The 24,815-nt window shown below is 28.8% G+C and overlaps 1 protein-coding gene across 1 annotated transcript; it reads right to left on the bottom strand.

Moving 5' to 3' along the window:
• Nucleotides 1-2,181: 2,181 nt before the first annotated feature.
• On the bottom strand, nucleotides 2,182-24,046 carry LOC139901442 (uncharacterized). Its single transcript, XM_071884157.1, has 4 exons — nucleotides 23,087-24,046; nucleotides 3,321-3,437; nucleotides 3,087-3,239; nucleotides 2,182-2,997 (listed from the first exon to the last, which is right to left on the bottom strand). Exons 1-4 carry the CDS (start codon nucleotides 24,044-24,046, stop codon nucleotides 2,182-2,184), a joined length of 2,046 nt encoding a protein of 681 aa, XP_071740258.1.
• Between the last annotated feature and the right edge of the window lie 769 nt (nucleotides 24,047-24,815).

Raw genomic sequence — 24,815 nt, forward strand, 5'->3', positions numbered from 1 at the left:
TTTTAAAATAAAACTGCAGCCCATTTATGATCATAAATTAAATAAGTTAGCAATGTAGTAGCATCCTTAACTTCTAAGCTCTTAATCTTGAATCAACAAAAGATCAACCAAACACCTGCTGCTACCAGTCATCCAGAATCAATCAACAAGAGATATAAACCCTGCAGTTATTCTAGAAAACACCAAAATTTAGTAATGATAAATAAATGAAGTTTCAAAATAAGTTTGACTTATATTATTTTGAACACTCCCCCTCAAACTTATTTTGAAACAAGTCTAGCAATCTCAATTGTTTAACCAATTGTTCATGCTGACTTACACTTAACCCTTTGGTTAAGATGTCAGCAAGCTGACAATCTGAACCAATTTTTAAAGTATTAATAACACCTGCAGCCACTTTGTGTCTTATATAATGTATATCCACTTCAAAATGTTTTGTTCTTTCATGAAAAACAGGATTGACTGCAAGTTGTAAGGCTGAACTGTTATCACAAAAATGATTCATACGAAGATCAATCATAATACCCAACTCAGCTAACAGATTTATAATCCAAACAATTAACAAGCAGTTGATGCCATGGCCCAATATTCAGCCTCTGCTGAGGACCTAGAAACTGTTGCTTGTTTTTTACTTTTCCACGATATCAAAGAATTACAGAAATATACCAAATAACCAGTCACATATTTTCTATGCAACTTGCATTAGCATAGTCAGAATCACTATATGCATACAACTTAAAAGAATCACTTTTAACAAACTGTAACCCTTTTCCAGGAGCACCCTTCAAATATCTCAAAACTCTAAAAGCAAGATTAAAATGAGATTGTAATGGAGCATGCATATACTGACTTTAAACTTGCACAGAAAAAGCTATATCATGCCTTGTAAGAGTTAAAGAGATTAATCTTCCAACAAGTTTTTGGTATCCAGTAACATTTTTAGCAAAGGATCTTTGATACTTGTTTCACTTTCAACATTCATATTAGGTTCAATAGGAGTGCCAATAGGTTTGCACCCAAGCATTCCATAATCATTTAACAATTCAAGACAATATTTCCTTTGATTCATACAAATAAACTTGTCATTTGATAAAACTTCAATACCAAGAAAGTATTTTAAGAATCCAAGATCTATAATCATAAACTTTGTTTTCAAAAAACTTTTATAAATTTCAATTTCCTTTAAGTTATTTCCAGTAACAACAATATCATCCACATAAACACGTAAAGCTATAAAGACATCATTATCAGCTTTAACATACAAAGAATAATCACAGACATACACTCTGTTAAAAACCATGCTCAACCAAAGCAAAATTCAACTTAGAATTCCACTGTCTTGGGGCCTGTTTTAAACCATAGAGTGATTTAATCAACTTACAAAATTTAGTTTCATTTTTAGAAAAATATCCTTCAGGTAACTTCATATAAATTTCCTCATGTAAATCTCCATAAAGAAATGCATTATTTATATCCAATTGATAAAGTGGCCAATCATTTTGCACAGCCAAAGTAATTATGCATCTAACAGTAACATGTTTCAAAACAGGAGAAAAATTTCTTCATAATCTATACCTTCCTTTTGACTGTAGCCTTTGGCTACAAGCCTAGCTTTATATCTATCCACTTCTCCATTTGACTTATATTTAATCCTATAAACCCATTTACATCCTATAGGCTTTCTATTGGGAGGTAAGTCTGTTATAATCCATGTATTGTTTCTGTTAAGTACTTCAATTTCTTGATTCATGGCCTCAATCCAATTGTTATCTTTTGATGCTTCAAAATAAGTTTTTGGTTCATAAGATTTGTTAAGATTTTAAGTGAAGCATTTATTTTCCTGATTTAAAAATGAATAACTAACCACTTTTTCAATCCCATATTTGAATTTACCTTCAATAACAAAATCATCAAATCTTTTAGGTAGAACAGACTCTTTGGAAGATCTTCGTATAGACTGAATGTGACCATGACTTCTAAATTGTGTATTTTGTAAAGTGTTGCCCTCAGGAGATGTTATCCATGGGAGTTGCAGAAGTACTCCGACCTTCATTAGTGACAGTATCACTACTAGATGGATTATTTCTAGTTGGACTATGTTCATTAATGTAGCCACTTGTACTACTACTTTCACCATCATATGCAGCTCTCCCTTCATCATTGGGTCTTTTGATGTCTTGGTCATTTGGAAAAATTTTTGTCAAAAAACATACACTTTTCTTTATCAAAAGAAGAATCACTCAAACTATTGTCAACAAGTTTTGACTTCAGAGGAAAAATATTTTCAAAAAACCTTACATCCCTTGAAAAAAGAACACTTCTGTTTACTAAATTTAAGAGCTTATAACCCTTTTGAACATTACCAAAACCAATCAAAACACATTTAAAAGACCTGCTTGAAAACTTATTTTCTGGATTCAAAACAGTTGCATAACATAAACAACCAAAACATCTTAAGTGAGAGAGACTAGGGTCTTTTTTAAAAACACATTCATAAGGAGTTTTTCCAGAGAGCACACTTGAAGGAGTCATGTTAATCAAATAGCAAGCAATTAAGATATAATCACTCCACATATTCAAAGGTAACCCCCATTGAAACATAAGAGCCCTTGCTACATTGAGCAAGTGCCTATGTTTCCTCTCAGCTATGCCATTTTGTTGTGGAGTATATGCACAAGATGTTTGATGCACAATTCCATTAAGTTTTATGAAATTATTCATTTTATTGTTAACAAATTCAGTTCCATTGTCACTTGTGATTACTTTAACAGTTTTATTAAATTGATTCTTAATTAGATTAACAAATGACTGTATATTATCAAAAGTATCTTCTTTTGTTTTGAACAAAAAATTCCAAACAGCTCTTGAGAAATCATCAACAATGGTTAGAAAATATTTATAACCTTCTTTACTTTGAATTTTAAATGGACCCCAAAGATCCAAATGAATTAAATCACCTAACCATTGTGATTTGTGATCACTAAGAGGAAAGGGTTCCTAGTTTGTTTTTCCTAATAACAAATATCACACGGACAGTTTTCCTTAAAGTCTTTAATATCAAGTTTGTTTTTTAAAACTTTCAAAACTTGATCAGATGGATGACCAAGTCTTGCATGCCACAACTGAGCAGAAATAAAATGAACACATACATTACAAGTCATACATAAAACATTCATATCAAACAGATATAAACCTCCAGATTGACTACCAGTCCCTAGAGTTGTCATCGCTTTTAAGTCCTGAATAAAACATTTATTTTCATCAAAATTGATAGTTAACTTACTATCTTTAGAAAATTTGTAAACATACAAGAGGCTAACATAATATTCAGGTACAACTAACACATCAAACAAAACTACATTATTTGTAAGTTTTAAATTTCCAACTTTTACAACTTTAGCTTGGGTTCCATTAGGATGACCCACAGTTAACTTCAACTGAGATATATCAACAATATTGTTTAAATTAATATCAGAAACAATCATGTGTTGATTAGTGAAATGCCCCGTTCATATACATTATAAACGATTCACAATAGTTGATTATGTAGAGACCCGTCCTAATCCATCCGGACGAAGTCCGTATCGATTATAAACGATTCACAATAGTTGATTACATCGCGAGGTACTTGGCCTCTATATGATACATTTTACAAACATTGCATTCGTTTTTGAAAATACAATCTTTCATTACATCGAAAATTGACGGCATGCATACCATTTCATAATATATTTAACTATAATTGACTTAATATTAATCTTGATGAACTCAACGACTCGAATGCAACGTCTTTTGAAATATGTCATGAATAACTCCAAGTAATATCTCTAAGATAAGCAAATGCACAGCGGAAGATTTCTTTCGTACCTGAGAATAAACATGCTTTAAAGTGTCAACTAAAAGGTTGGTGAGTTCATTAGTTTATCACAAACATTCATTTCATTTTAATAGACCACAAGATTTGCATTTCTCATAAATATACGTCCCAAGTATAGAGACAAAAATATCATTCATATGGATTGAACACCTGGTAACCGACATTCACAATATACATATAAGAATATCCCCATCATTCCGGGATCCTCCTTCGGACATGATATAAATTTCGAAGTACTAAAGCATCCGGTACTTTGGATGGGGCTTGTTGGGCCCGATAGATCTACCTTTAGAGTTCGCGTCAATTAGGGTGTCTGTTCCCTAATTCTTAGATTACCAGACTTAATAAAAAGGGCATATTCGATTTCGATAATTCAACCATATAATGTAGTTTCAATTACTTGTGTCTATTTCGTAAAACATTTATAAAAATTGCGCATGTATTCTCAGCCTAAAAATATAAAGGGTAAAAAGGCAAATGAAAACTCACATAATGTATTTTGTAGTAAAAATACATATGACTATATTGAACAATGCAGGGTTGGCCTCGGATTCACGAACCTATATCATTTGTGTATATATATTAATACACATATTGCAATCGAACAATTGTATATATATATATATATATATATATATATATATATATATATATATATATATATATATATATATATATATATGAATTTATTAGTTATGTCATATTTATATTAATAATATGTATATATCTTCATATTTTCATTTTGTATATAAAAATATAAATTTTATTATGTTGTATATTAAATATATATATATTTATATATATCATTTGTTTGAAAAGTAGTAATAATACTAAAATAATATTAAATATGGTAAAATTATAATAATTATAATACTTAAGTTTTCTTGTAAAGGCAATAATGTTAATATTTTTATTAGTGATAATACTAATTATAACACCCCCGATTTTTTTTAAATACAGTGGAAGACCAATTTAATAGATACATAATATAAACGTGTATATATATATATATATATATATATATATATATATATATATATATATATATATATATATATATATATATATATATATATATATATATATATATAACAAAAATCCACTTAACAATAAACACGTTAATAAATAAATGACCGGGTGTTATATTAAAACATTAATACAGCTTTAATAGAAAAGACGCGACATCAGAGATCCGACTAGTCAAACATATCTCCCAACAATCCGGCTCCCTAGAATCTATCAAGTATGCAACAGTCAACCTGCAGGGAAGAGAGGGGGGTTAGCACGAAGCGAAGTGAGTGCAACTAACTACAGGTAATAGCATACAGAAACCGTCATACTAATCATGTCACATAGTCTTACACATAAACATCACCCAAGTGTCATCTACAGAGACACTGGCGGCTCGGCCAAACCATTAACCACCAGTTGATCGGACTGGGGCTTACCAGAAGTTCCTCCACCACCATGTTGTATATATATAATCCACACGCGACAGACGCGTCATTCACACATATATACACCACGATTGTCTAGGCTACCACATGAGGAACCCAACCCGCAGGTTGATCTCTCCTACCGAGGCTACCACACAATAGGGACGCACTGGGCTCCAGCAGACAAGCATCAACTAACATGCAGTCATCACAACATACTAACTAACCATATCAGTAAGTATATCTAACAAGCATGACAATCATAATATAACATACTACTCTATACTATATACTCCAGTTAGTACCACTCACCGATACTGGCAATACTCAGTAGTCTAATATCACCGAGTCTTCTCCTCGTCTGTCCTCGTATGTATCACTTTTGTTGCTAGATGGTAGAGATGCAAGTAATCTGAATCTAAGCTTGTAATTTTATCATCTTCTTCATTAAATTAAAGCTATGGTTATGGTGGTAGTGTTAGGTCACGATGGGAGCAAGGAGGGAGGGAAGGGAAAACCATTTAATGGAAATAAAAGAAACATGGGGCGGTTTTGGTTATTAAATGGGTGTTTAATTCCCACTCCTGATAAAACACGGGTATTTAATAATTTTTAAATATCTATCGTATTCGATTCGGCAACCCAAACGATGTCATAAATAAATAATAAAACATGTTTCGGGACCCTGGTCATAAAGCGAACCCAATGGATTAACAGTTACTTATAAACAATTAATAATTAAATATTTCATTAAACTCACTATAAAACTCTTAAAGGGCAAAAAAAAGTAAATTCCACCTAGGCCCGTTTTCAGGATGTTACAAATTCACCCCCTTAAAGAGATTCCGTCCTCGGAATCTGGTCAGTCACAACCAACTAGGGTACAGGGTATCTATCATCCTTACCACAGGTCACAACTAAACCTAAGTCTCAACATATCATACGGTTATCAACGTTACTAGGTTCAGTTCGTTCATTAACAAGAGGAAAACACAATACATGTAAAATTATATTACATATAAGCATATAAGTCACCTTGCACACACGAGTCAACATTCAGCACAAACCGAAAAGATCACTAAGACATCAGGTAATGAAAGTAACACACTATTCAGTTCATGAATGCTAAGGGAATCATGTCAAACATCTATTTTGGTCACCAATCTTATGGGATCCCACTAAAATTTTCACCTCAAGTCTAGGTTTAAACACAAAAAGTCACTAATTACTGGTAACCAACCCACCATTTAATAATAATCAATTTCATTATGGGGTTATTTCTAAATCAATTCTCTCAGATTCAGAGTTAGTTTAGTCCATGTTACAGGTCAAAAGCTAGCACAACCCTCTATACACCAGGAATTTAGCCAATTCCTCAGATATACCACGATAGGTCAACACTGATTCCTAATAAAATAATGCAAATTTTGCACTCAAATGACTAGTTCAAACTCTACATTTCAGAATTTAGTCCCAAATCACCCAACTATGTCGATACTTACCCGGAAATCCGTCACTTAAAACCTGGCTCTGATACCAACTTATAACACCCCCGATTTTTTTTAAATACAGCGGAAGACCAATTTAATAGATACATAATATAAAAGTGTATATATATATATATATATATATATATATATATATATATATATATATATATATATATATATATATATATATATATAACAAAAATCCACTTAACAATAAACACGTTAATAAATAAATGACCGGGTGTTATATTAAAACATTAATACAGCTTGAATAGAAAAGACGCGACATCAGAGTTCCGACTAGTCAAACATATCTCCCAATAATCCGGCTCCCTAGAATCTATCAAGTATGCAACAGTCAACCTGCAGGGAAGAGAGGGGGGTTAGCACGAAGCGAAGTGAGTGCAACTAATTACAGGTAATAGCATACAGAAACCGTCATACTAATCATGTCACATAGTCTAACACATAAACATCACCCAAGTGTCATCTACAGAGACACTGGCGGCTCGGCCAAACCATTAACCACCAGTTGATCGGACTGGGGCTTACCAGAAGTTCCTCCACCACCATGTTGTATATATATAATCCACACGCGACGGACGCGTCATTCACACATATATACACCACGATTGTCTAGGCTACCACATGAGGAACCCAACCCGCAGGTTGATCTCTCCTACCGAGGCTACCACACAATAGGGACGCACTGGGCTCCAGCAGACAAGCATCAACTAACATGCAGTCATCATAACATACTAACTAACCATATCAGTAAGTATATCTAACAAGCATGACAATCATAATATAACATACTACTCTATACTATATACTCCAGTTAGTCCCACTCACCGATACTGGCAATACTCAGTAGTCTAATATCACTGAGTCTTCTCCTCGTCTGTCCTCGTATGTATCACCTTTGTTGCTAGATGGTAGAGATGCAAGTAATCTGAATCTAAGCTTGTAATTTTATCATCTTCTTCATTAAATTAAAGCTATGGTTATGGTGGTAGTGTTAGGTCACGATGGGAGCAAGGAGGGAGGGAAGGGAAAACCATTTAATGGAAATAAAAGAAACATGGGGCGGTTTTGGTTATTAAATGGGTGTTTAATTCCCACTCCTGATAAAACACGGGTATTTAATAATTTTTAAATATCTATCGTATTCGATTCGGCAACCCAAACGATGTCATAAATAAATAATAAAACATGTTTCGGGACCCTGGTCATAAAGCGAACCCAATGGATTAACAGTTACTTATAAACAATTAATAATTAAATATTTCATTAAACTCACTATAAAACTCTTAAAGGGCAAAAAAAGTAAATTCCACCTAGGCCCGTTTTCAGGATGTTACACTAATAATGATATTAATGATAATAACTATAAAAGTATTAATTTTACTATTAATGATAGTTATGATAATGATTTTAGCAGTTACCTAATAGTAATATTCATGATGATACTTATAATCATATTAGTGGTAATATTAATAATAATCTTAATATTAATATTAATGATGATAATACTAATATTGATAATCATTCTTATAATAAAAATTATAATATTAGTAATAATACTTATGTTCATTAAAATTGATAATAACACTAATAATAACTTGTTTTATTCTTATAACAACAATAATAATAATAATCCTAAATATAATCATAATAAACTAAAATAATAAATTATTAATCATAATAATGATATTATTAATCAGTTTTGTGAGTATGATTGTAATACTAACACTATATGATAACTAATACTTTTATTGGTAATAATAATATTAATAACTATCATATTACACATAATAACAATTTCTAATAATAACAATGATAATAACAATAATAATAATTTTAATAAAATTAAGATGAAAGTGTATATACCCTTTTAAGATATTTTCTAAAAAGAATGTACCGAACGAGAATTGAACCCATGACCACTTGCTAACCCGACAAACACCCAAATCAGTTGAGCTGCTGCTCTTTTTCTATTTTATGAACCAAACTTATTGATTTAAACCATTTTAAATTTCTGTTTTCTTTTCTCCTTCAACCTCTAAATCGATCGACCCAAATCAAGTTAAATCATCCAACAACAATTTTGATACATCAAATAATTACAAGTGACTAACATCAATTGTTTTATTATTTAGAAAAAAAAATATATAAAAAAAAACATACAGCTACCTGTCGTCGCTGTTACTTTCAGAAAAAAAAAAAAATTCAAGTTTGAATTCAAGGACGTTTTATATAAATGTTAAAACACGAAAGATGTTGTAAACGGTTCCTAAAAACTAACTGGACCTTCAATTAAACATGTAACCTCAAACTGAGATCAAATTTTACGATGAACAACCATTTTGACTTTTTGAACTTTATCTTTGACTTTTGAAATTCGGATTCAAGAAACGAAATTGAAATTTGAAAATTCACAGGAAGTTCATTTAGATGATTTCTAACCAAATTGCATTTAAAGATTTTGAAAATTTTACGAATTTGGAGGTTGGATTGGGATGAACACGAACAGAGGAAAAATATTGAGGTTTCGTTTTATTTATTTTATTTTTTTTTCATCGAATTGCAGGGTAAAACATACTACGTATACAGTGTGTATTTGAGTGACTGATGATAGAGTTGATTATTTCATCTCCTAAACCTACTCCCAATTGATTTATAACAGAAAGGAGGAACAGACAGGAAAATCACTGGTAGGTAGCCAGAAAAGAAGAAAGTTAAAAAAAAATCTGATTTTATTCCAAACAAATAGATACTGATAAATATATGTACACGTCAGCTATTACACGCTTTTTTTATATATTTATATATATATATATAATTTATATTTAATATTCATAATAAATATACATATATTAATAATAATATATTTAATAATATTAAAAGTAATCAAAACACTAATAATAATTATTTTAATAATATTTATTTTAATATTAGATAATAATAATGATATTAATTATAAAAATGTTATTCATAATATTATTCATAACACTAATAATAATTCTATTTGTAATAATATTCATGTTATTAATGACAATAATGATATTAATAATAATATAATAAATTATATATGTCAATTTTTATATTTATATCAACATATTGATAATACTAATATTTATTTTAATAATAATAATGAAAGTAATACTATTAATATTAATATAATAATTATATTTTAACTTGTAATTACATATTAGTATCATAATTTATTAATTATATATATTTAATAGTTATCCATTTTATATATATTGAAACACATAAACTCAAAGTATAATATTTTATATTTAATACTTTGTTATCGTTGACAAATTGTGTTCGGAATCATTTATAATCAATATACTCAATATATTAAAAATAACCAGTCCTAGTTATTTTAAGTTTTCTTTATTAATAACAGAGTCACATAATAGTTCATTAATATAACTAAACTATTATATATAATTATTTATATCTACATTTCTGTTTAAGATCAAAGGTTCGTGAATTGTCGGAAGTAGTCACAGGGTAATTGAATACATGAATATAGTTTCAAAATCTTCGAAACTCAAAATTACAGATTTTGCTTATCGTGTCGGAGACATATGAAGATTAAAGTTTAAATTTGGTCAGAAATTCCTGGGTCGTCACAGATTACATCGCGAGGTATTTGACCTCTATATGATACATTTTACAAACATTGCATTAGTTTTTAAAAGACAAACTTTCTTTACATCGAAAGTTGACAGCATGCATACCATTTCATAATACATCCAACTATAATTGACTTAATAATATTCTTGATGCACTCAACGACTCGAATGCAACGTCTTTTGAAATATGCCATGAATGACTCTAAGTAATATCCTTAAAATGAGCTAATGCACATCGGAAGATTTCTTTAATCCTGAGAATAAACATGCTTTAAAGTATCAACCAAAAGGTTGGTGAGTTCATTAGTTTATCGTACTCGATCATTTCCATAATTTTAATAGACCACAAGATTTCATTTAATCAATAATCATACACTCCAAGTGTTTAAAATTCATTCGTATGGATTGAACACCTGGTAACCGACATTAACAAAATGCATCTAGAATATCCCCATATATAAACATCGAAGTACTAAAGCAGTTTAAATTCTCTGACTGGGGCGTGTCAAAGCCCATAGATCTATCTTTAGGATTCGCGTCAATTGGTGGCAATTATAATAAACACCAATTCTTAGGCTACTAAGTTCAACAAGGGCGATATACGGTATAACAATTCAACCATAGAATGTAGTTTCGATTACTTGTGTCTATTTCGTCAAACATTTATAAAAGTGCATGTATTCTCAGTCCCAAAAATATATATTGCAAAAGCATTTAAAAAGGGAGCAAATGAAACTCACAATACTGTATTTCGTAGCAATTATGCATATGACGGCACTGAACAAGTGTAGGGTTGGCCTCGGATTCACGAACCTATATTAAGTATATATATTTATATATTGGTCAATATTTATCTAACAAATTCAGGTCAAATCGTAGTGTATCACAATCCTAATGCTCGAGATTATCATGCAAAAGTCAACAAAAATCAATTTGACCCAAAAAGACTTCCAAAAATTCATACGTGTTTATTATATAGCTTAAATATAGTTGTTTTATATATTTAAATATATTTATCACATTTTATTAGAGTAAATAATAATACAAGTCATTTATTAATAAATAAAAATTTATATTAAAATTTATATATAAAAATATACTTTTATATATTTTAAGTAATAAAATTTATACAGTTCACTCAATATTATAAAAACATGGTGGTATGTATTATTAATGTAATTATATTACGTGTGGTAAAAATATCTTTGCATCACATATTTGTTTGATAAAATAATATTGATAATAATAATAATAAGTAACAGTTGTATTATTTTGTAATAATAATAATAATTATTATTATTCTACTAATAATAATAACAACATTTATATTTACAAATGATGATATTAATTATGATAAAATGATAATTCTAATCATGATAATTATAACGATACTTTTTAATATTAACTATAATAATAATAATATCCCTATATAATAGTAATAATTCTATTCAAAATGATAATTTTTAATATACTAAAATGATAATAAAACTGATATTTTATAATAACAATGACATTTCTATTAAAAATGATAATTTTAATAAAAATGATAGTTTTAATATAATTGATACTTTTAATAATATTAATAATGATAAAAATAATGAAAAGGGATATTTTTCTCTTAAATCAATACCATACAATATTTTAATTTCATCATGATACTTATACTCGTTATTTCCTAATCGATTTATTTAATAGCTTTTAGTCCTCTTTTAAATCGCATTCATAATAATGATAATAATATTAGTCATAATAATTAGATGATACTAATATTAATATTTAATGATAATGATACTAATAATAATAAATATTATAATAACATTAATGATAATACTAATAACTATTTTAATGATAATAATAATAATAATAATAATAATAATAATAATAATAATAATAATAATAATAATAATAATAATAATAATAATAATAATAATAATGATAATGTTATTAATAATCTTTATGATAATAATGATAGTAATACTAATATAAATGACAATTTTTAATGATAACATTTATAACGATAATGATAATAATAATGATGATAATAATAATAATAATAATAATAATAATAATAATAATAATAATAATAATAATAATAATAATAATAATTATTATTATTATTATTATTATTATTATTATTATTATTATTATTATTATTATTATTATTATTATTATTATTATTATTATTATTAGTTAATAATAATAATGACGATAATAACGTCGATAGTAATAATAATAATTATTTTAACAATAATACTTAAAATTATAGATAATTCAATTGACTACATCTTTTAATCCGTTCATCGAAACTATTCGATAACTAAATGAAAAGTTATTGATTTTTCGCCAGCTTTCCAACGACATGCATATCATATACCTTATCTCAGTAGCATGTGTATTAAACTCATGATCTATCATAAACTATTTAATGATAAAATTAAACATACAAGCATGCATAATCATATATACTCGAGCACTAGTCAGGGATACATTACTAATATATAAAAGTTAAGTTATGAGTGCTCACGTATCAATATTGTGATTCAATATTGCAGGAAAGTACGTAGACGCAACAAAATTGATAAACGTTAAATTGACCTCACGAGCAATACCCTCGAACAATACCCATAACCTCCATAGCTATAACCTATAATTTCCTTAGCTCTATCCCGTTTGAAAACTTATTTTAAAATCGCCTGAACATAACTCCGCCGTAGTATTTTATGTATACTAATAATATCTTGAAATAATACTGAGTAAATATATATATGTAAATCGATTGAGAGAGTTTAGAGAAATATATTTTCAAGTTTCTATGAAATAATGAAACCTATTGAATTCTATTTATAATATATTTTTGAATTATTAAAGTGAATTATTAAAGTATGAATTATTAAAGTGAATTATTAAAGTATGAATTATTAAAGTGAATTATTAAAGTATGAATTATTAAAGTAAATTATTAAAGTATGAATTATTAAAGTGAATTATTAAAGTTAAAGTAAAGTAAAAGGTAAAGTAAAAGGTAAAGTTAAAGTATAGTAAAAATATAAAACTATGTACGTATAATACGCGTATAAATATATATAATATTAATTTAAATCATTATATATATTTAATAAAATAATATATAAATATCATTATCTTTATCATACTGGTTAAGAAATGAGTTGTCAAAAGTGGTTCTTGATATTTATAAAAGTTATATACGTTTTAATAACAAAGTTCTTTTTAAACTGAAAACGTTTTTGTACATTTGGAACTAAATCAAATAAATATGATAATTTTGTTTTCCAAAACTAAATATATTTAAGAATCATTTTGTTAAAAGGTTAAAATAATGGAAATCGTTATATCATAAAATGTTTAGAAAAATAGAATTATATATATTCATAATAGGTTTCAAGTTTTTAAATTACAGTCTGTTGGTGAAGCATGGGATAAAGTCCAAAGGTTAAATAAACGTATAAAATCATCTTAATGAAAAATGTCGAGTTACTTAACCTGTCGATATCCAACATCTAAGTTATTTACACTCCACGTTCTTACTTTCACATTAAATAAAATGAAAGTTAACATAGTTATCTTATCAAGGTCACGAGGAAAATATTATAAAACATGAATTGGAAATTAATCAGGAATTTCCAATAACCCTTGTCTAGTTCCCGTTAATTGACACATTTGTTCTTACTTATAAATCACTTTACCATTTTCCGAATGTTGTCAAAAAGAATAGATTTCTTAAATCACAGTGGACCTCATAACATAGACTCGTAATCATATCACAATGTATCTGATAATTCAATCATTTAATATTATCTTTTAATTCCGTCGATAAATATATTAAACATATATTGAAATAAATACGTTTATGTAAAGTATTATACATCTAATTCTTTGTTAACGTTTTCAATTAATAACTATATTATATATTATATATATCTATATACACATAAATGTTCGTGAATCGTCGAGCACAGTCAAAGGGTAATTGATTACATGAACACAGTTCAAAGTTTTTGAGATTTCAACATTACAGACCTTGCTTATCGTGTCGAAAACATATAAAGACCAGGTTTAAATTTGGTTGGAAATTTCCGGGTTGTCACAGTACCTACCCGTTAAAGAAATTTCGTCCCGAAATTTGATTGGGATCGTCATGGCTGACAATAAGTATGTTTTCATGACGCATACAAGCTAAAAATTAGAGTTTTATCATCATCGAGTAATATAGATAAAACAGTTTAATTTTGTGAAGAGTACGAGTGAAGTTATCACAAAAGAGTGAAATGAATAAATGTAGATTCGTCATATCTTTTGACGTAGATAGGATTGATTTCCGGAGTTCAAGGGATTTAGAGAAAATCTTTGTAATAAGATTTGATTCTTCGGTAATTAAGGAAATTAGGATCTTCTTTGATTAAATGCGATAACCTGTCACGATTGCTCTGTCATATTTTTCACTATAAATTCACTCCCTTCGTTTCTTTATTTCCACAGCTCACCTTCTATTCTTCCTCCCTCAATTCATACTTTAAAGCATTCATCAATATGCTTCATCCAGTTCTGCTTCTTGATATATTTCTAACTTTCATATCTGTCATTCTTCTTTTTCATCTACCGCCAGAAGAATCTTTTTACTTCTACTATACTCTTGGTTTTATAGTTTTTTTAGTTCTCCCGTGTCTTTATATTGCTATATGCATCGATATATATGGTTTGTAATTTCTGGGTTGTTGTTGGGCTTTATATCTTCCCTTATATTTCAAAGTCCTTGCTTCTGTCTTCAATAATCATTATCATCCACAGTTAATGGTCTCTCCTATTTACTACGATTTATACTCCAATTTCTATTTCGGAGCTTTATTCTTTAGTTTTCTCTTCTTGCCATTAAGCACCGTATGTAATGGTCCAGAATTTGTAGATATGAATTTCGGAATGAACATAGTTAATGTTCTAAGAAAGAAATTGTAATGGTACGATCTTGATTTGTCAAATTATCAGAATATCTCGGAAAAGACCGAATCATCAAGAAAATATTTTCTTGATATTTTTAGAGGTTAAATAGAATACAAGAGTCGTGTAATATAGCACATGATGACGTTATGATCTGTGAATCATCACGTTCCATTTAGAAACTCAGCATGACTTACTGTAACATAATCACGTTGATCAAGTGTCATTATATTATACTAATTCATGCTTCAGTTCCCAACACTTCTTCAAAAATATTCCTATTTTGAACTCGAAGGTTTCAGAATTTAGAAAATAAAATAGTTTCTTTTATGATATAACACAGATAGCGCGAAGAAGTAAATGATTTCAGATAAGACTAATTATGGAAATATCTTCAGAAATATGGAGGATATTTATAATGAAAGATACGACGATATCTTAGAATTTCTAATATCAGAGGATGATGAAAGATATTGTCCGTAAGGGTTTAGAGTCAGGAGCAAGGTATTCGTTAATGACTTCAGCAGATACTGAATCATTTGGATTCTTTGAAGGCAGGTTTAGTCTTTGTAATTTGTCCACGGCCTCCTTCATGATTTGCTCAATCCATTTTCCAATACCAAACCTTCTCTTTTTCTGAGCTTTGCCAACCCACTATTCTTTATCATCAAACTTTTGACTGTTAAGATCGTTTACAGTTTTTGCTGCTTCATCAGCATTTTTCTAAAAATTCGGAGAACTAGTTCGCATATTAAGGTGTTTTTCAGAAACTTCACATTCGAAGTATGTAAGTCTTGGAGATAGACGTTATATGTATATATAACTGTTGGCGTAGAATTGCTGCGAAATGCGAGAATAATGATTCAAGCTTTTTGGTATGGCAACTACCATTACAAGATACAGATAAGTACATGATAGGGTTTCCAATGAATAAGTATAGTGATTTTTCGGAGAGGCTTAAAGATCAATGAAGTTTTTGGTAAGTTTACTGCTAATGTGGCGAGATATAAAAGGTTCTCCAGTAATGATGACGAAAGGGCAACATATATATCGAGGTTATAATAAGAATGTTTCACCTGAAAAGTCAAAGTTGACTTACTGGAGCTGTGAGAAAACTGGCTAATTTGAAAAGGAATCGCAAAGTTATTTTTGCTAATAAATGCCAAAGGGTCTGACACGGATACGTGTTAAACTATAACTTTGGTTTCGAGGGTTTTTTTCAGGTGCATGACTGTGGGTAACATGTGGTTGGATCATCATCTCGATTGTTCATTATTTGAAGTGTCTTCAGGAATTTTGAGGGGTTTGAACATAGATTGTAATCGTTAATATTCATATGATGTTCTAGGATTTTGAATGATACAAATATTTTTCTGGGTTCTATGAATAGAAATGATGTTCTAGCACAGTTTTGAAGTCAAAGTATAGCTTTGAAAGATGTAAACATTCTAAGAGTGATGTCTTCTGTTAAATCTTGACTTAGATTTTGATTTGTCAAAATCAGATTATGCAATCAAATTTAAATGAGAATGGTTGTTTTAATTTCTATGAAAGAATGTATATTGTTGTGAAAGTAGTGAGTATAGTTGATGGTTGCGGAATCAGATTCAAAGAATGTAACATATTAATTGTGAATTTATATATCTCTCGGGTATTACCTACCCGTTAAATTTTTTTTCACAAATAACATTTTTGTACAAATGAATTTTATTACAGTCTTTATGAAAATATATATGTATGTATATTTTCTTCAGATGTAATGTAGATTTAATGAGTTAATATTAAATTAAAATCATTTGATTTTCGGCTGGAATTTAGAAATGAATAATTTCTAAAACTTTAGAAATTTCCTAATTTTCGTGGATTATCACTTCATCGTAAATGAAATTATGAATCAATGTTTCATCATTCATTTTTATTGATATTTACTCGATGAATGATGTTGGTATTCATGGGATTCTTGTAAACTTCGCAAGGTACGAATGATGTTCTCTAGAAAGTTTCGAGTACATCGAAGATGAAAGTGTAAAATCAAACATGTAATTGATTAATACACTTGATTTATTATGAATTGGAATTCATTGTGTTTGGAACAGAGGTTGTAGTTAACAGTCGTTAACGAAGGATGTACATCATTGCATATTAGTAATATGAATTATCCGAGTAGTATCTACCCTTATTAAATTTATTCATAATAGCTTAATATGAAAAGATATACTATGGTTTTCAAAATTTATATATATAAGATATACATATAAATTCTTCAGTGGAAATGAGTTAATACTCGTTGATATGACATACTTGTTGTTGATTAGTGATGTTATTCGCGGTGATTATAGATCGGGTGGAGCTTGTGATGTTGTAGGTGCTGCTGATGCTGGCGATGCTGACGGTGCTGGTGATGTTGACGGTACTGTTGATGATGTTGGTAAAACAAATCTAGCTTGTAAATCCTGTACTATTCCAGTCAGGGTTTCATTTCATCATTTCGCTCACTCATCTGGTTTACAATTAGAACTAGAATAAATATATCTCTGAAACTTTTAGAAACTACATATTCTCTGCAGAGTATTTCCTCGATGAAGTTATGAATCAATACTTCATCGTTTGTTGTTGTTGGTACTCCTTGGTATTTACGGTGTGTATGATGTTGATGCTCGAGGTACAGATTATGATGTTGAGGTGTGGGATGCGGATGTTGTTGGTGGTGGTAATGATTCTGTTGGTGTTGATGATGGTGGTACTGTTGATGCCGGTGCCGCTACTGGTGTTTGTAAACTTTGCACCATATTCTCCAAAGCCAGTACCCGAGCGCGAAGCTCGTTGATTTCTTCTATTACTCCGGGATGATTGGTGGTTTGGACGAGCGGGTGAATAAGATCTAGAATGTGAGATAGTATATAATCGTGACGAGACACTCTGGAAATGAGAGAGAAAATGGTGTCTCGGACAGGTTCGCCGGTAAGTGCTTCAGGTTCTTCGCCAAGAGGGCAATGTGGTGGATGGAAGGGATTGCCTTCTTCTTGTCTCCAATGATTAAGTAGGCTACAAACCCATCCCCAATTCATCCAGAATAGATGATGGCTGATTGGTTGATCCATTCCGGTCACATTGCTTTCGGAGCTTGAGTGAAACTCCATATCGGAACCCAAGGGACTTGAACTAGTGGCGAGTTCCATTTCGTACGATTGAATAAAGGATTTTTCGATATGAAATAATTTTCCGGCTATCGGGTGGTATTCTAATTACATAGGATATCTATATATATATATAGCAAAAGATTTCGTAGATTACGGAGGAATTTACGGAATATGTCAGGCAAAGTTTACAGTAACATATACCCTAAGATATGAATTAGCAGATACGCTAAGATATGAATTTTGTCTACACACTATTCATGCAATCAATGCAATAAGATGTGTCTAGACTAATAGTGATAATCAGGCAATTTCTGACAAAAATGATAAGCAAAACTTTTGACATGCAGACACGGCCGAAGTCCAGACTCACTAATGCATCCTAACGACTATCAGTTAGACACACTAATGCAAACCTGGTTCGCTAAGACCACCGCACTGATACCAACTTAAATGCCCCGTTCATATACATTATAAACGATTCACAATAGTTGATTACATCGCGAGGTATTTGACCTCTATATGATACATTTTACAAACATTGCATTCGTTTTTAAAAGACAAACTTTCTTTACATCGAAAGTTGACAGCATGCATACCATTTCATAATACATCTAACTATAATTGACTTAATAATAATCATGATGAACTCAACGACTCGAATGCAACGTCTTTCGAAATATGCCATGAATGACTCCAAGTAATATCCTTAAAATGAGCTAATGCACAGCGGAAGATTTCTTTAATACCTGAGAATAAACATGCTTTAAAGTGTCAACCAAAAGGTTGGTGAGTTCATTAGTTTATCGTACTCGATCATTTCCATAAATTTAATAGACCACAAGATTTCATTTAATCAGTAATCATACACTCGCAAGTGTTTAAAATTCATTCGTATGGATTGAACACCAGGTAACCGACATTAACAAAATGCATCTAGAATATCCCTATATATAAACATCGAAGTACTAAAGCAGTTCAAATTCTCGGACTGGGGCGTGTCAAATCCCATAGATCTATTTTTAGGATTCGCGTCAATTGGTGGCAATTATAATAAACACCAATTCTTAGGCTGCCAAGTTCAACAAGGGCGATATCCGGTATAACAATTCAACCATAGAATGTAGTTTCGATTACTGGTGTCTATTTCGTCAAACATTTATGAAAGTGCATGTATTCTCAGTCCCAAAAATATATATTGCAAAAGCATTTAAAAAGGGAGCAAATGAAACTCACAATACTGTATTTCGTAGCAATTATGCATATGACGGCACTGAACAAGTGCATGGTTGGCCTCGGATTCACGAACCTATATTAAGTATATATATTTATATATTGGTCAATATTTGTCTAACAAATTCAGGTCAAGTCGTAGTGTATCACAATCCTAATGCTCGAGATTATCATGCAAATGTCAACAAAAATCAATTTGACCCAAATGACTTCTAAAAATTCATATGTGTTTATTATATAGCTTAAATATAGTTGTTTTATATATTTAAATATATTTATCACATTTTATTAGAGTAAATAATAATACAAGTCATTTATTAATAAATAAAAATTTATATTAAAATTTATATATAAAAATATACTTTTATATATTTTAAGTAATAAAATTTATACAGTTCACTCAATATTATAAAAACATGGTGGTATGTATTATTACTGTAATTATATTACGTGTGGTAAAAATATATTTGCATCACATATTTGTTTGATAAAATAATATTGATAATAATAATAAGTAACAGTTGTATTATTTTGTAATAATAATAATAATAATTATTATTCTACTAATAAAAATAACAATATTTATATTTACAAATGATGATATTAATTATGATAAAATGATAATTCTAATCATGATAATTATAATGATACTTTTTAATATTAACTGTAATAATAATAATATCCCTATATAATAGTAATAATTCTATTCAAAATGATAATTTTTAATATACTAAAATGATAATAAAAATGATATTTTATAATAACAATGACATTTCTATTAAAAATGATAATTTTAATAAAAATGATAGTTTTAATATAATTGATACTTTTAATAATAATAATAATGATAAAAATAATGAAAAGGGATATTTTTTTCTTAAATCAATACCATACAATATTTTAATTTCATCATGATACTTATACTCGTTATTTCCTAATCGATTTGTTTAATAGCTTTTAGTCCTCTTTTAAATCGCATTCATAATAATGATAATAATATTAGTCATAATAATTAGATGATACTAATATTAATATTTGATGATAATGATACTAATAATAATAAATATTATAATAACATTAATGATAATACTAATAACTATTTTAATGATAATAATAAAAATAATAATAATAATAATAATGATAATGTTATTAATAATTTTGATGATAATAACGATAGTAATACTAATATAAATGACAATTTTTAATGATAACATTTATAACGATAATGATAACAATAATAATAATAATAATAATAATAATAATAATAATAATAATAATAATAATAATAATAATAATAATAATTAGTTAATAATAATAATGACGATAATAACAACGATAGTAATAATAATAATTATTTTAACAATAATACTTAAAATTATAGATAATTCAATTGACTATATCTTTTAATCCGTTCATCGAAACTATTCGATATCTAAATGAAAAGTTATTGATTTTTCACCAGCTTTCCAACGACATGCATATCATATACCTTATCTCAGTAGCATGTGTATTAAACTCATGATCTATCATAAACTATTTAACGATGAAATTAAACATACAAGCATGCATAATCATATATACTCGAGCACTAGTCAGGGATACATTACTAATATATAAAAGTTAAGTTATGAGTGCTCACGTATCAATATTGTGATTCAATATTGCAGGAAAGTACGTAGACGCAACGAAAATGATAAACGTTAGATTGACCTCACGATCAATACCCTCGAACAATACCCATAACCTCCATAGCTATAACCTATAATTTCCTTAGCTCTATCCCGTTTGAAAACTTATTTTAAAATCGCCTGAACATAACTCCGTCGTAATATTTTATGTATACTAATAATATCTTGAAATAATACTGAGTAAATATATATATGTAAATCGATTGAGAGAGTTTAGAGAAATATATTTTCAAGTTTCTATGAAATAATGAAACCTATTGAATTCTATTTATAATAGATTTTTGAATTATTAAAGTGAATTATTAAAGTATGAATTATTAAAGTGAATTATTAAAGTATGAATTATTAAAGTGAATTATTAAAGTATGAATTATTAAAGTGAATTATTAAAGTATGAATTATTAAAGTGAATTATTAAGTTAAAGTAAAGTAAAAGTAAAGTAAAAGGTAAAGTTAAAGTATAGTAAAAGTATAAAACTATGTACGTATAATACGCGTATAAATATATATAATATTAATTTAAATCGTTATATTTATTTAATAAAATAATATATAAATATCGTTATCTTTATCATACTGGTTAAGAAATGAGTTGTCAAAAGTGGTTCTAGATATTTTTAAAAGTTATATACGTTTTAATAATAAAGTTCTTTTTAAACTGAAAACGTTTTTGTACGTTTGGAACTAAATCAAATAAATATGATAATTTTGTTTTCCAAAACTAAATATATTTAAGAATCATTTTGTTAAAAGGTTAAAATAATGGAAATCGTTATATCATAAAACGTTTTAGAAAAATAGAATTATATATATTCATAATAGGTTTCAAGTTTTTAAATTACAGTCTGTTGGTGAAGCATGGGATAAAGTCCAAAGGTTAAATAAACGTATAAAATCATCTTAATGAAAAATGTCGAGTTACTTAACTTGTCGATATCCAACATCTAAGTTATTTACACTCCACGTTCTTACTTTCACATTAAATAAAATGAAAGTTAACATAGTTATCTTATCAAGGTCACGAGAAAAATATTATAAAACATGATTTGGAAATTAATCAGGAATTGCTACTAACCCTTGTCTAGTTCCCGTTAATTGACACATTTGTTCTTACTTATAAATCACTTTACCATTTTCCGAATGTTGTCAAAAAGAATAGATTTCTTAAATCACAGTGGACCTCATAACATAGACTCGTAATCATATCACAATGTATCTGATAATTCAATCATTTAATATTATCTTTTAATTCCGTCGATAAATATATTAAACATATATTGAAACAAATACGTTTATGTAAAGTATTATACATCTAATACTTTGTTAATGTTTTTAATTAATAACTATATTATATATATCTATATACACATAAATGTTCGTGAATTGTCGAGCACAGTCAAAGGGTAATTGATTATATGAACACAGTTCAAAGTTTTTGAGATTTCAACATTACAGACCTTGCTTATCGTGTCGAAAACATATAAAGATCAGGTTTAAATTTGGTCGAAAATTTTCGGGTTGTCAGAATTAGCACCTGAATCTATTATCCATCCTTGACTTTTATTCTTAAATTTGTCATTTATATGACTATTAAAGAATTTCTTGAAGTTTGAATTAAAGATCACATTATGATTCACAAAATTACCTGCCATGTTTGAATTTTTCTCCACAGGTGCAATATTATCATTGATTAAGCTAAGAAGCTTTATTAACTGTTCATTAGTAAGACTTGCAGGAGCAGAACTAGTGGACTCATCTTTATTAGTAACACTATTATTAGCATAAGACTTGTTCACATTGTTATTATTATTATTAGATTGATTCCCATTATTTTTTCTTCTAAAAGATGGTGGATATCCAATAATTTCAAAACATCTATCAATTGTGTGACCAAGCTTATTGCACTTTTTGCATTTTAATGTCTGATTAGAACTTCTATTATTGTAATTGTTATTATTATTTCCATAGAAGTTTCCAGAACTGTTATCATTCTTGTTAAAAGTGTTATTAGCTTGAGTAACAAATGCACTAGCCTGAGTTTTACCAATTTTATCATTAGAGATTCCTTTATGTGATTCTTCTCTTGAAATTATAGCATAAACTTCTTTTACATCTAGAACAGAATCTCTTAACAAAATGTTACTTCTAATAGTAGTATATTCATCACTTAAACCCATTAAAAACTGCATCAATTTTATCATCTTTTTATGTTCTTTATGTGATGTAGCTGCTTCACAAGTGCAAGCAGTTGTACCACAAGTACAATCTGGTGAGGACACCATTGCATCATACTGTTTCCACAAGGTATTAAATTTATGATAATACTCAGAAAGAGTATAATCATTTTGTTTAAGTGTATTGATTTGTTGATGCAAGTTGAAAATTATACAAGTATCAATTTTATCATAGGTTTCTTTAAGTTCATTCCAAACTTCAGTAGCATTAGTAGAAAAGATTTGACCACAATACAGATCTTCAGTAACAGATCTAAGAATCCAGGGTAGTACAACAGAGTTGCATCTATCCCATTGAGAAGCAAGAACCTGATCAGTTACAGTGCCATTAATAAATCCTATTTTATTCATTGTGGAAAGAGCCAATTTCATTGACCTACTTCAAATATTATAGTTTTCAGTTCATTTCAATTTAATTGAAGTTATAGGAGTTCCAGTTGTGTCATTAGAATGAAGATAAAGTGGATCACTGAAATCTAACTTATTAATCTGTGTAGCAGAAGTACTATCAAGAGTTGGGCACACTGATTAATCAATCGATTAATTGTAAACCAGATAATCAACCATACACAGATAAAAGACAATTAAGCAGGCAAGAAAGTCAAATAGTATGAATAAACATGAGACTCCCCTTCGAAGATCAAGAGATATCAGAGATGAGAAGAATCAATCAGCGGAAGACTTCAATTGTCAGGCAGAAAACCCTAACCCTAATTTTGAGAAAATTAGGGTTAAAAACACTATCACCACCCACAATACACAGGCAGTCAATTGAACCTACACAAACCACTCTTAACCTTCAATAAGCCCCAAATAACTGCTACGAACACCAGAAACGAAGAAACCCTAAAATTTCAATCGATCTACAAACAAGAGCGTACCCGCTCTGATACCATGAAAACTAATGTAAAACAGACAATAATCATTCACTAATTAACCAAATATCACAGAATTACAACCAGAACTCAATCCAGAAATGAATCACAAACCAAAATACAACACAAACAATCAACTGTATTCACAAAGATTGAATACAGGAACAAAGCCTCACAATCAAAACCACAAGATGTGGATTGACATTAAAATCACTTAATGAAGTGGAAAAACACCAGATCTGGAT

This window comes from Rutidosis leptorrhynchoides, chromosome 3, assembly GCF_046630445.1.
Source record: "Rutidosis leptorrhynchoides isolate AG116_Rl617_1_P2 chromosome 3, CSIRO_AGI_Rlap_v1, whole genome shotgun sequence".
NCBI classification, from domain to species: domain Eukaryota; kingdom Viridiplantae; phylum Streptophyta; class Magnoliopsida; order Asterales; family Asteraceae; genus Rutidosis; species Rutidosis leptorrhynchoides.